This window comes from Giraffa tippelskirchi, chromosome 7, assembly GCF_054371585.1.
Source record: "Giraffa tippelskirchi isolate mGirTip1 chromosome 7, T2T-mGirTip1v1.2.pri, whole genome shotgun sequence".
Classification (NCBI taxonomy): domain Eukaryota; kingdom Metazoa; phylum Chordata; class Mammalia; order Artiodactyla; family Giraffidae; genus Giraffa; species Giraffa tippelskirchi.
In genome coordinates this window covers 78,167,920-78,182,046 of record NC_137281.1, presented here as the reverse complement: position 1 = coordinate 78,182,046, position 14,127 = coordinate 78,167,920, and the positions used below count along the sequence as shown (strand labels likewise).

The window sequence follows — 14,127 nt, the reverse complement described above, 5'->3', positions numbered from 1 at the left end:
TGTTGTTCTTAATTTGACATATTAAAACTAAGATAACATTCCCCAGAAATCAGTTATTTTTAATCAGTCACAACTAAGTATTAAAGTTTCAAAGTACAAAATTATAAAGTACATAAGTATTGTATTTTTCAGTATTCATAAGTATATTCATATGCTTCAAATATTCATATTTAAAGCATATAGGTATATACTTTATACCTATATATAAAGTATAGGTATATACTTTATAAAGTACATAAGCATTAAAAAATGTATTTTAAATATGCATAAGTATATGAACACTTAAACTAATCAATTTACCATATTTATTAAATATACAAAGAATTAAAGCCTTTGGACTACAAAGAGTGAGAACAGTAAACGTGTGACCAAATTGTTGTCACTAACTTTTATAAAAAGTTTGTTATTTTAAGTATACTTTAGCTCTGTTCTCCACTATGAAAAAAGTAGCAAAATACTCAAATATAACTGTCAAGCTTCTGTATACTAAAGAATAATTTTGAAGGTCCACTATTAAATCATAATTTTTTAAGTGAAGAAATATAGTCCTTAGAAAATGTTAGTTGTTTTTTTTTTTTTATATTAAATCTCTGCATTCTTTAGATATGATAGGCCAGGAGGAAATGCATCTGTACTTAAATTTTATAATGTAAGTTCCTAATTTTAAGCTTATTTTCTAATCATTTTGATGAAAATTATTTTTAAAAGCATGACTAGCCTTTATACACAATGGCAGATTCACAAAGAAATTTTATATGTACACCTACATTATACAACATGATTTTTTTCTAGGACCTTCAAAAAAACATTTGGGTAGCACACAGATTAGAAAAAATTTACAAATTCCGTAAGATGAATACTGAAACACTCAGTGAATTAATGATGATTATAAGAGTCAAGAGGTGACAATAAAGAATATCATCTAATGATTGCATGTATCTACAAAGTTAAAGTATTTCATAAGATCAGAGAATTCTGTAGTGAGATAATTTCACTAAATAGGATATTTCTTACCCAGTTTTATCTGAGAGTATATTTGTTACATTAGACTTACTTGGCTAGCAAAAAAAATTTTGGTGCAAACTAACCTTCCAAATGCATTAAATAATGATACTATTTCTTGTCTGGTTAGATGGAATTCATAACTGGGTCCACTTTCTGGCATATTTGCAATCAGTTTCTCAGAAAACAAGATCTTCAGAGCTGTGCCCAAACCCTGAGTCTATAATAGAAACAAGAAAAAAAGAAAAATCAGAAAATTCCTTGTGCAAAGAAAGAAAACAGGATTGAGCTTGATATGCTTACCTGAAGCTTTCCCCACAGTCGACATTTCAAACAACCAACACAATCCATGATTCTTGAAATATTTCTAAAATGCAGTCGAAAGTCCTCCTGAAAATAATTTAAAATTTTATTAAGATGTAGTATATGGTCAAATACTAAGTATCTCTGAGTGCTTTCTATGTGCCTCAATGTGTGCAAGGCACTGGAGAGCACCAAATAAGGGAAGGAAACTGAAATCAGTGTACATGGAGCACCTCCTACACACCAGAATCTTTACATATACAATTATATTTCACCTTCACCACAAATGCAAAAGTGAAAGTCACTCAATCGTGTCTGACTGTTTGCGACCCCATGGACTATACAGTGCATGGAATTCTCCAGGCCAGAATACTGGAGTGGGTAGCCTTTCCCTTCTCCAGTGGATCCTTCCAATCCAGGGATCTAACCCAGGTCTCCCACGTTGCAGGCAGATTCTTTACCAGCTAAGCCACCAGGGAAGCCCAAGGTATTATTACAATCTACACCTAAGGAATTAAAAACATAAGGTCCAGAGAAGCTAGGTAACTTGCCCAGATTCCCATATCTAGTAAACAGCAAATCTAAACCCCAGGACTGCCTGCCTCCAAGACTAGACTATCTGTAAACATATACAAAGTAACTGAGTTGAGATGTTCCATTGTATGTGATTATTAACCATATGTCAATATCAGGAGAGGGGGCAGAGGTTGTATGACATCATTTACCAAAAAAGAAAAAAAGGAAGGGAGAAAGGAATAAATAATGGAGGGAGCAACAAGTAAAAACCTTTGGTTTCATAGTAGTTAAATGAAAGCCCTTCTCTCTGGTATTAGGAAAAACAACCAGATCTTTTACCATTTATTATTATCATACATACTTTATTATCATACAAAAATCTACAGAATATAGTGAAATCCATGTACCCTCCACCAAGTTTCAGAGAGAAACTCATTAAACTCATCCAAAAGCAGTATATGTCTTTAAGGGGTAAGGAAGAAAGAAAGGAAGCCAAGAATATATCCTTCTTTCTCGCCAGGGGAAATTATTAATTAATTCTCCAATGACTCCCCTGTCCTGAATTTATAGTGGAATCCCAGGCTTACAGTACTTGAAGCAGGAAATCTGACATGCATTTCAGATGAAACATTCATTATATCAAATGGCCTATAATTTGGTAAGTATATAATGTTTTGTCTGCTTGTTTTTATTGTGCTAAACCACACACTGAGCTCAATCAGAAGAGAACATAACCAAAGATCTAAAAATAGGAGTAAATCAGCAAAGACTGGAACCTACTATTCAAAGCAGACCTCAGTTCCCTCTGGAGACAGTCTTTCCCCAGATGCTTCATTCAGCCTGAGGCTTTGAAACAGTCAACAGCCGTACCATGTAAAGGATTTATCATAAGGTCCCAGGTCTTATATCTTATTAATTTAATACAAAGCCCAAATTATTAATATTAAATGTTACCATATGTTAGCAATATTCTGTATCGTGTGTTTCTATACCTTTTGGAATAAGTAAGAAGTAATTCTAATTTTCAACTTACTTTTAAAAAATATTTACCCAGCAATATTACTCTAAGTAGATTTTTGATGATTTGAGGTTTCCTTTAAACTTGAATTTCAACTTCAAATTAAAGAAAACTCACACTTTTAACAAGAATAACAGAAACAGAGCACTAAAATTACTCTGAAGTAGATGTTCCCATCCTCTGAGGTACTGACCTCTGCAGAATTTATAGTTGGTGTAAAAGTCTACAAAATCCCTGAGTAGACAAGTATTTGTATATAGAGAGAACAAATAGCTCACATGTACACACTATAAATTTCCAAATGGATATAAATGCTATGGTCAATAAAACACAGCTTTTACTTTACAAGTGTCAATAAATGCATGGTGGATTTGGGCAGTTATATTGTCACTAATAAAACACTACTATCATGTGGAAAGGCGTGAAAGCTCTTGACTTAGACTTATACTTTTAAAGCTTGGAAGCCTCTAAACAATTGTGCATGCTTTTGTACACAGTGTCTAAACTCAGTATCTGAATCTACGTTCACAAATTCAAATACTTGAATGTGGCAGCTCTTGAGTCTTTGTATGACATATATGGAGAATAAATGTGGTTGCTTAACAAAAGTCAAACTAACACTGCAAAATTAAAACCAAGCACAAATGCTTAAATGAATGTAATATAAAAGAACCAAATTAATGAGCTAGAAATTTACTAGACCAAAACAAAAAGAAAATCCTTATGACTTCCACAAATAAAAATCAATGTCCAATAACCTGCGTATATTCTAAAATTAACTCAGATTAGAAAAATGTATTATCCTTAAAATAAACAGACCCTAAGTCACTTACAAATTCTCCTTGTTAATACACATAGTTTTAAGATCAATACTGAAAATTAGTCAATGAGTAGAATGATTAAACATTCTGTGGTTAAACACTGTGATCTATATTCAGTGAAACCAACTGGCCAAAAAACAACTCTCACCCAATTCTCAGATGCTTTATAAGCCTTCAAGTGAGATCTTATTCTGTGTTGAAGTGAACACTGAACACTCCTCTTTCATACAAGTCCTCTACTTATAACCATACACTGATAGAGTGTAAAGGAGACAAGAAGAGACATTAAAATAAACTTATGTGACTGTTCAAATCCGTGATGTTCACTATAAACTACAATTTCAAAAAAAGTAAATACTGATATTAACAAGTTTCCTTGGTGTTTTATTCTTATTTTGTAAAAGGACTCAGAAAAATTATCTGTTAAATTTCACAGATATCAAAGCTGAGTATTTCAGAGTTTCAATAAAATTAAAACAATGTGAGAAATATTTCTAATCTGCACAATATAAAACAAGTAGATGTTAAAACATTCTCTCCATAAACCAGCAAGTGTACTAAAAATAAGACAGATATCAAAAATAGTAGGGAAAAAAAAAGTCATTATAGCATCTTCCCCCTCACTTCTAAGTTCCTGGAAGCTGTTTGGGAGGTTATGTAAGCACTGAGGTATGTATTTCTAGCAAGAATGCTTTAAGTAGGAGGTAGATGGGCAGTCAAAAATAACTATTATCTAACAGCAAAAAAAAAAACCAAGAGTGCAAAAAGTATTTTGTTTGCAAGCTATGAAAAATCAGGTTCTTTCAATATCGAAAGAAACAAAAAATTAGAAACAAAGGGAGACTGTCATAAATATTCTGATGAAACCAGATCAAGGCCACTTCTACTGAGGACCACCTGCTTTACTTACCTATACCTTTATAATTGAGAACAATAATGTAATTTTACTTAAAATCTTCAAAGTGAAAGTCGCTCAGTCATGTCCAACTCTTTGCGACCCCACGGACTGTACAGTCCATGGAATTCTCCGGGCCAGAATACTGGAAAGAGTACCCTTTCCCTTCTCCAGGGGATCTTCCCAACCCAGGGATCGAACCCAGGTCTCCACCATTACAAGCAGATTCTTTACCAGCTGAGTCACAAGGGAAGCCCTCGTAAGTCTTCAAAAAGACTTAGAAATCCCTTGAGGATGGAAGCCATCTCTCCCTTTAATGATAAAAATCACACTCTACACACAATGAGCGTTTAATAAATCTTTTCAATGAAATTTCTTATTTGTTGTATTTTGAGGCAAATAGGCACAAAGATGGTCTTGCCTGGAGTCATACCTCCATTAAGAGGCAAGACAAAGACCAGAACCCATGCTGTGTGATCTCAGGTCTTCTGTTCTTTCCAGGACTGCATGCTGACGTACCTAAATGCCTTTGTGTGTGCAGTCACTCACTTGTGTCTGACTCATCGTGACCCCATGGACTGTAGCCCACCAGGCTCCTCTGTCCATGGAATTTTCCAGGCAAGAATACTGGAGTGGGTCGCCATTTCCTTCTCCAAGGGATCTTCCGAACCCAGGAATCTAACCTGTGTCTCCTGAATTGTCAGGCGGATTCTTTACCACTATGCCACTTAAGAAGCCCTAAATGCCTTTAGTTCCCAGGGGATGATATGAATGACAAAACAACACTATGCCCTCTCCCCCTAAAGAGCATCCTATAATTTAGCCAAAACTATTTTCAGAATTCTCTCCAGCAGAAGACAGTTGCTGCTTCTCCAGCTCTAGATCCTTTTCCTTTCATTCATAAGCTCTATTTACTATACAAGAGACTCAGTGTGAAATGAAAGCCTTCTCTAAAGAGTACATTCACATACACATTCCCGTTGTTATGTTGAAAATAACACAAACTAAATCTTAAGTTGGACTTCCTCTTTTTCTTGAGGAAAAGAAAGATTATGACTGATTTTTTCTTATAATTTCAAGATGTATATTTGGATTTACTGTTAAGAATAAAAACATGGCCTTATATTTGCATGTGAGTTTACATTTAAAAATTAAATTAAAGTATAAAATTATTACCTTTAGTTTGTTTGCTTCTTTTTTATTCCCAGCAAAAAATGAATTCTCATCAAAATGCAAAGGAAATGACCTGCATTAAATAAAACATATTCTCTGAATAAAACAAAAAAAAATCATTTTCATGTATTATAAAATATTAAAAGTCCTGCTAATACAACATTTTGCTGGTCAGTGATGAATAATACAAGTACAATAGAGTAGAACAGATAGTAAAAATCAAAATTCTGATGCCCCCCACAAATTCTTATCCTCAAATATAACTGTACAACATAGTAGAATTAGGGCCCAAACCCAACCTGTTCAACTAAATATAAAAATAATGCAAGTATCAAATACCAAAAGAATGGTTCTTAAAACTAAAATTATGCACCTTTTAGTACATGTCAAAATGAAAATAAAACCAAAACTCAATTTTAAAAGATGTATGAGCAAAATTAGCTTTTAATTATTTTTTAGATAATTTTCCTTTAAGTTGATTACTTCAGAATTTAATTTTGGATATCACTTGTCACTGTTCTATTAATATATAAGTTGTATGAGTTGTAATACACAATTTACTTGATTTCATGAAGTATTTCCAGAAGTAACATTTTGTTTTCTGCATCCTGATCTTTATTTCCAGTGAAGAGTTGAAAATCGGGGCGCTCAAAGAATGGAACCACTTTAGATAAAGCCCTTAATTCTATTAAGTAAAGAAAATACAAGTTCTTAAGCCTTCGTGGACCTTCTCCTTCAGTTAATATTCCATCAAATCGCTGTTGAAATTCTGTAATGTTGTGTCCCCATTTTTTTTCCAACCACGTATCTGAGAAGAAAGAATTAAATATTAAAAACTGAATTTTAAAATTAAGTTTCATTGTACTTAGGTTAGGTTATTTATGCTTGCAGAAGCTAATTTTATTTTATATTTTAAAATGTATAATCAATATAACCATGAAAACTGCTTTGCATAATTGAGCTTTTAACAGTTTCATATTAATATTTTATCTTCTAGAACCTATACTTAAAAGAAAAATAAACTCAATTATTTTACTGAGAAACCAAGACTAATCCAATCAAATTCCTGAATATAAATATATTCATAAAACCAGGATACAGAAGCCAAAGATGACTATCTGAAATTAATAATGAGTTTGAAGTCCTAATCAAAGTTAATATGATTTTGTTTCTAAGAAGTAAGAGATACTTTAATTCTAGAATAAACATGTTACTGATGAAAATCCAACATGGTCTCATTTTTCAACAGCCTTGTAAAGCATGAAGAGCAGCCAAAAAAAAAGCTTTTATCCATTAAACTGCAGGCCTGAAGCTGACATGCAAACATAAGGATTCAGATACAGTAGTATCTAATGAAAACAACTGTGCTCTTAGGTGCTATTTTAATTCCCACAACAATAAAATAGAACATTTCCAAAGTGATGTGTAAGATTTTGAGCAGCTTCTTAAAAGAAAGTGAAGACTGCTAAGAATAGGCTGAACTTTTCCTGATAATGCCCACAGTTTCCACATTCCTGATTACTGCCACCTAGGAATAAATTTTTCCTGCCTAATATTCAACAGGGCCAATCTTTTCCCATCCAGGTAAATACCAAGAAAATTTTAAGAATACCCAAAATTAAGTGTGGAAAAGTGAATAAAAGTACTATTATATACCTTGTAGAAGATACCGTGCACTCAAATGCACATTAATGCTTGCATGGAGGCCAGATATAAGTCTGTAGAATGCTCTTTTCTCTACACAGAGACCTACAAAAGGTAATTTGGAAATAGAAATTTCATATGTGAAACTTGTAAGATATAAAATTAATTTTATGTGTATTTTAAAATGAAAAAAATTAAATTTGTTTAAAAGTGTCCAATTACCTTCTAGCCAACTGTAAAAAGTATTCTCTGAAATTAAAAGAAAAATAAGTCACAAGATTGTAAAAATGCCAAAATATACATTTTTCAAAAGTTTTTAAATATTATAGCAAATTTGTGCCAAACAGCAATTTAAAGGTCCCAGTCTTGTTTGGAAAGGAGAAAGGTTCTTGGTATGAATTCACTTGAAGCACCACTGAGTTGCTCAGTCTTTAGAAGGCATTAGCATTGCCTTAGGTGGCCCTAGCCTTATAACTTTCTGGATAAAGTGTTTTATATGAGGTCAAAACCAGAAATTAAATGTAAATCTATACATGGAAAAATACTTAGCCTTAATAACAACTCATGATATAAAAATTAAGAATACATCATACACTTTTTAAAATGAGAGAAGTCAAAATTATAAAATAGTATTAGAAGTATATTATTTGTCTATAGCTGATAGTATTTTACGCCATGCAATATTTCAAAAGAACAATTTAAGGAAATGTGACAAAAACCAAATATCACTTATATTCTATGACCTACAGCAATCACTGTTCATATACTTAGACCTGATAATTCTGCTTTTAGAATTATGCTCTAAAGAAATAACTCAAAATGGAGGTGGGGGGATAATACGTAGAAAGATGATTATGTTCTAGATAATTTTTAAAACCTGAAATAACCAAAATGTACAACAAGGCCTAAGCTAACATGATAGAATACTATGTACCAGTTAACATGACTGAATAATATAAAACTTTAAAATGACAAGTGTGTGGAACACAGACAACGCATGAAAATGTTTGTTTGAAATAATGTGTAAAAAGGCATAAGAAATATTATACCTATATGAACATTCTATGTATATATCTACTAGAGATGACAAACATTGTACTATATGGTCCTTTTCACCAAAGTTGTTTATAGTAATATTAATAATGAACCAAACAAGCATGAAAGTAATGGAAGAAATGACAAATAGAATAAACATACATTTATATATTTACAGATTACATAAAAACTTTAAACATTTGTGTCAGAAAACTTTATAAACAAAAGCAAAATGCAAACAAACTGAGTAAAATGTATGTTGCAAATGCAACAAAGTATAATATCTTGAGTGTATAAAAAGTTCATACACCAAATAAAAATGCTAAAGCGCCCATTAAAAAGGGCCAATAATATGAATAGAGAATCCATTAAGGAAAAACACAAATGGTAATAACAGATAAAAATTGTTCTGTCACACTAACAATAAAAATGCAAATTAGGCATATCTTGTATAACACAGGGAACAAAGCAAATATTTTTAAATAACTATAACTGGAATATAACCTTTAAAAATTCTGACTCACTACGTTGTACACCTGAAACATATACTATTATACATCAACTATACCTTCATAAAAAAATAAATTAAAATGCAAATTATAACTGTAAAGATAGAACTTTAAAGAGTAAAGAATATGATACTTAATTTAGACAAGAGTCAGGTAAAACTAGGTGACACAATGACTGGAAGGGGTGTGAATTAGCACACCCTTTCAATGACAAAAAGAATCTGGTTGTATGTATCAAGAGCCTAAAATGTCCTTATCCTTTGATCCAGTAAATCCATTTCTAGAAATCTAAGTTGTTATGGATGAATGTTTGTGTCCCCCCCTAAAATTCATATGTAGAAGCCCTAAATTTCCCCTTCCTCCCCCTACCATATGATGGTATTTGGAACTGGGTCTTTGGGAGATAACTAGGCTAAGATGAGGTCATGAGGGTAGGGTCACCATGATGGAATTAGTATCTTTACAGCTATCTGTAAGCCTGGAAGAGGGCACTCCCCAAGAACCAAATCTACTGGCACCTTGATCATGGACTTCCCAGCCTCCAGAACTCTGAGAAAATAACTGTCTTTTATTTTAGCCCCCTAGTTTATGGTATTTTGTTAGAGCAGCCTGAGCTGATGAGGACACAGGCTGAGGAAGCAAGTAGACATGGTAATAATAATATATAAAATCATAATGTATATGTTACAAAAATATTAGTATAAACATGAAAATAATAGTAATTATCAAAATGTTAGCAGAGAAGCAGCATGAAGTAGTTAAAAGCATAGACCCTGAAATCAAACTGCCTGATTTGAATCCAAACTCTGCTACTTACAAATCATATGGTTTTAGCTGAGTTGCTGAACCTTTCTGGGATTCATTTTTTGTCTATAAAAATGGAAATAAAAATCCTTCCAAAATCTCCTAGGATTGTTGGAAGGATTAAATAAATTCATATTTGCAAATTACTTTGAAAAGCACTGGCATGTCTTCTTAGCCATTATTAATGTCAATTATTTGGGGATTGTGGGATTACAAGTGATTTGTTTCCTTATTGGGAACCTCTGTGTTTTGGGTTTGTTTTTCTTTTTTAAGTTAGGACCTAGTCTTCCAAAGAAACTTTCGTTTAGTTTTATAATCCTTAAGTAGATTGTCTATGAATATGATCCAGTTAGATAATCACCTAATATGTCAGCTTTCATATTTTACCAGAATGAACATTTAAAATTACACTCATAAATAAGATGTTTTCTCTAAGGATAGCCTCTACAGGTTAACCATCTTTACTCTGATAATGAGACAGGTTAAGATCTTAAAATGGTATTAAAAAACTGAAATAGCTTCTTTTTTCTTTTTTTTATTTTAAAATTTATTTTATTAAATTTTTTTTTACAAACCCTTGTGTTGAGGGCTGACTTTCAGTAGAGAGCAGTGAGGGAGCTGCTCTGCTACATAGGAAACCCTGACCCAGAAGCAGGTCATCTACCAGTGGTTCAGCACCAGGTTCCCCACGAATGTGTGGTGCATGATGGGCGAGGGGTTGGCCGCCTTTCCGGCCATGCCCCATGGCCCAGGAGGAAAGGCTCTCCGCACTGGTGAAATAGCTTCTTTTAATGTAGCCAGAATATAGCATAGAACTGGGAACACCCAAGGTGGAATAAAGTCATTCATAAATGGAAATTATAGGATCACCACTAACAGTAACAAAATATGAGACATCTTTGCAAAAATAATCATACTACTAAAGAATTTATCTTCCAAATAGTATAGTTATGATTCAGTATTTTATTTAGCTGCTACCATTACCATAAAATAAAGTATAATAATAAAAGAGCAAAGTTACAAGACTTTAGGATTCTGTTTTCTAGACGTAATGTAAAAGCAACACATAAAAATAATGCTCAGAAGACAGAGAATATGGAGGACTTTCCTGGCTCAGTGGTAAAGAACCCACCTGCCAATGCAGGAGACATGGGTTGGATCCTTGGTAGGGGAAGATCCCACATGCCACAGAGCAACTAAGCCCATGCACCAAACTACCGAGCCCACGTTCCAGAGCCCAGGAGCCACAACTACTGAGCCCAAGTGCCGCAAGAGAAGCCACCTCAATGAGAAGCCCATGCAACACAATTAGAGAGTAGCCCCTGCTTCCTGCAACTAGAGAAAAGCCTGCATGGCAACAAAGATCCAGCAGAGCCAAAAATAAATAAATAAAATTTTTTTTCAAAAAAGGAAGAGAATTTAGAGTGATCCTTTACATTTTAACAATCTCATCTAGCTAGAGTAAAGTTAAGTACTGCTGAGTCTTCTCATATTGCTAACCACATGGCCTTAAGAATGACAAAAATCATGCCAATCTTACTCATAAAGCAAAAATATTCTCCAAAAGACACAATAAACCTAAAATATGTTAAAATTTAGGGCATTACAATAACTTAAAGAGCTGGCAATGATACCTACACCCAAGAATCAGCACAGGCTTGGGAGCCACTAGATCAACACTCTGATCATGCCTCAGTTCAGTTCAGTCTCTCAATCGTGTCTGACTCTTTGTGACCCCATGGACCACAGCATGCCATGCCTCCCTGTCCATCACCAACTCCCGGAGTTTACCCAAACTCATGTCCATTGAATTGGTGATACCATCCAACCATCTCATCCTCTGTTGTCCCCTTCTCCTCCTGCCTTCAATCTTTCCCATAATCAGGGTCTTTTCAAACAAGTCAGCTCTTCATATCAGGTGGCCAAAGTATTGGAGTTTCAGCTTCAACATCAGTGCTTCCAATGAACACTCAGGACTGATCTCCTTTAGGATGGACTGGCTGGATCTCCTTGCAGTCCAAGGGACTCTCAAGAGTCTTCTCCAACACCACAGTTCAAAAGCATCAATTCTTCAGCACTCAGCTTTCTTTATAGTCCAGCTCTCACATCCATACATGACTACTGGAAAAACCATAGCCTTGGTTTTTCCAAGGCTATGTCTGTCAAAAGACTAGACATACTTTTGTTGGCAAAGTAATATCTCTGCCTATTAATATGCTGTCTAGGTTGGTCATAACTTTCCTTCCAAGGAGTAAGTGTCGTTTAATTTCATGGCTGCAATCACCATCTGCAGTCATTTTGGGCCCAGAAAAATAAAGTCAGCCACTGTTTTCACTTTTCCCCATCTATTTGCCATGAAGTGATGGGACCAGATGCCATGATCTTAGTTTTCTGAATGTTGAGCTTTAAGCCAACTTTTTCACTCTCCTCTTTCACTTTCATCAAGAGGCTTTTTAGTTCTTCTTCACTTTCTGCTGTAAGGGTGGTGTCATCTGCATATCTGAGGTTATTGATATTTCTCCCAGCAATCTTGATTCCGACTTGCACCTCCTCCAGCCCAGCGTTTCTCATGATGTACTCTGCATATAAGTTAAATAAGCAGGGTGACAATATACAGCCTTGACATACTCCTTTTCCTATTTGGAACCAGTCTGTTGTTCCATGTCCAGTTCTAACTGTTGCCTCCTGACCTGCATATAGGTTTCTCAAAAGGCAGGTCAGGTGGTCTGGTATTCCCATCTCTTTCAGAATTTTCCAGTTTATTGTGATCCACACAGTCAAAGGCCCTGGCATAGTCAATAAAGCAGAAGTAGATGTTTTTCTGGAACTCTCTTGCTTTTTCGATGATCCAGCAGATGTTGGCAATTTGATCTCTAGTTCCTCTGCCTTTTCTAGAACCAGCTTGAACATCTGGAAGTTCACGGCTCACGTATTTCTAAAGCCTGGCTTGGAGAACTTTCAGCATTACTTTACTAGTGTGTGCTGCTGCTGCTAAGTCGCTTCAGTCGTGTCCGACTCTGTGCGACCCCATAGATGGCAACCCACCAGGCTCCGCCGTCCCCGGGATTCTCCAGGCAAGAATCCTGGAGTGGATTGCCATTTCCTTCTCCAGTGCATGAAAGGGAAAAGTGAAAGTGAAGTCGCTCAGTCGTGTCCGACTCTTAGCGACCCCATGGACTGTAGCCTACCAGGCTCCTCCGTCCATGGGATTTTCCAGGCAAGAGTACTGAAGTGGGGTGCCATTGCCTTCTCCATACTAGCGTGTGAGATGAGTGCAATTGTGCGGTAGTTTGAGCATTCTTTGGCATTGACTTTCTTTGGGATTGGAATGAAAACTGACCTTTTCCAGTCCTGTGGCCACTACTGCGTTTTCCAGATTTGCTGGCATATTGAGTGCAGCACTTTCACAGCATCGTCTTTCAGGATTTGAAATAGCTCAACTGGAATTCCATCACCTCCACTAGCTATGTTCGTAGTCATGCTTCCTAAGGCCCACTTGACTTCACATTCCAGGATGTCTGGCTCTAGGTGAGTGATCACACCATTGTGATTATCTGGGTCATGAAGATCTTTTTTGTATAGTTCTTCTGTGTATTCTTGCCACCTCTTATTAATATCTTCTGCTTCTGTTAGATCCACACCATTTCTGTCCTTTATTGAGCCCATCTTTGCATAAAACGTTCCCTTGGTATCTCTAATTTTCTTGAAGAGATCCCTAGTCTTTCTCATTCTATTGTTTTCCTCAGTGATCATGCCTAGAACCTTCCTATGGGTGACCCAGCAGATCCCAGAGTTCAGTCAATAAAGAAGAAATTTTCCCTGACAAAGGCCGGGAAATGCCTCACTTTCACACACATAAAGTGTATGAGTGAATTATCAGAGGCTGAGGCAGGCTGTCTCTACTGCCTGATCCCAGGCACAAAGAGTCATTTTTCCCTTAACCTATGCTGTCCCTGCCAGAATCTTAGATAAACAAATAAAAAGTAACTTCTTCTCAAGTCTCACATGTGGGAAGAAAAAACAAGTTTGCCCACAAACCTCTGAATATAAGCAAATTCGTATCTGTCATGTATGATAAAGAAATTATACTTACCTTCACTTTTACCTGAAAAAAGAAAACAAAATTTATATTATTAAAAACTCCTTCCAGATGCCCATTTTAAAATGCTACTCTTCCGTTACTTTTAGTCCATCAGTTCACCCACATAGATAACATCTGAGAGTGATATGCTTGTGACTGCAACTCTTTCTGGTGATAAAAGGAATTATGCCTAATTTGACTAAATGGCCTCATCTCTAGGAGCCTGGATAAAGAGTAGTTTCAGCTTGTTCAAGATTTAATGTGGGCTGACAGGAAAGAGAAATGTAATCTGTCTCAAGGACTCACAGTTATTTGGCTGTCAGAGC

General features: G+C 35.1%; 1 protein-coding gene across 13 annotated transcripts in view; it reads right to left on the bottom strand.

Annotated features, from left to right (window-relative positions):
• The window catches only part of ERO1A (endoplasmic reticulum oxidoreductase 1 alpha), a 50,081-nt gene that overhangs the window by 3,250 nt on the left and 32,704 nt on the right, over positions 1-14,127 (bottom strand). For 6 of the 13 annotated variants that reach the window (XM_081506073.1, XM_081506065.1, XM_081506063.1 and 3 more), the window contains 7 exons: positions 13,814-13,825; positions 7,595-7,621; positions 7,385-7,477; positions 6,290-6,536; positions 5,732-5,801; positions 1,306-1,392; positions 1,089-1,222 (listed from right to left, as the gene is read on the bottom strand). In XM_081506073.1, coding sequence (XP_081362199.1) covers positions 1,089-1,222; positions 1,306-1,392; positions 5,732-5,801; positions 6,290-6,536; positions 7,385-7,477; positions 7,595-7,621; positions 13,814-13,825 — 670 coding nt within the window. The remainder of the gene's footprint in view (positions 1-1,088; positions 1,223-1,305; positions 1,393-5,731; positions 5,802-6,289; positions 6,537-7,384; positions 7,478-7,594; positions 7,622-13,813; positions 13,826-14,127) is intronic. The other 7 variants (XM_081506064.1, XM_081506068.1, XM_081506070.1 and 4 more) reach the window with 6 other exon arrangements.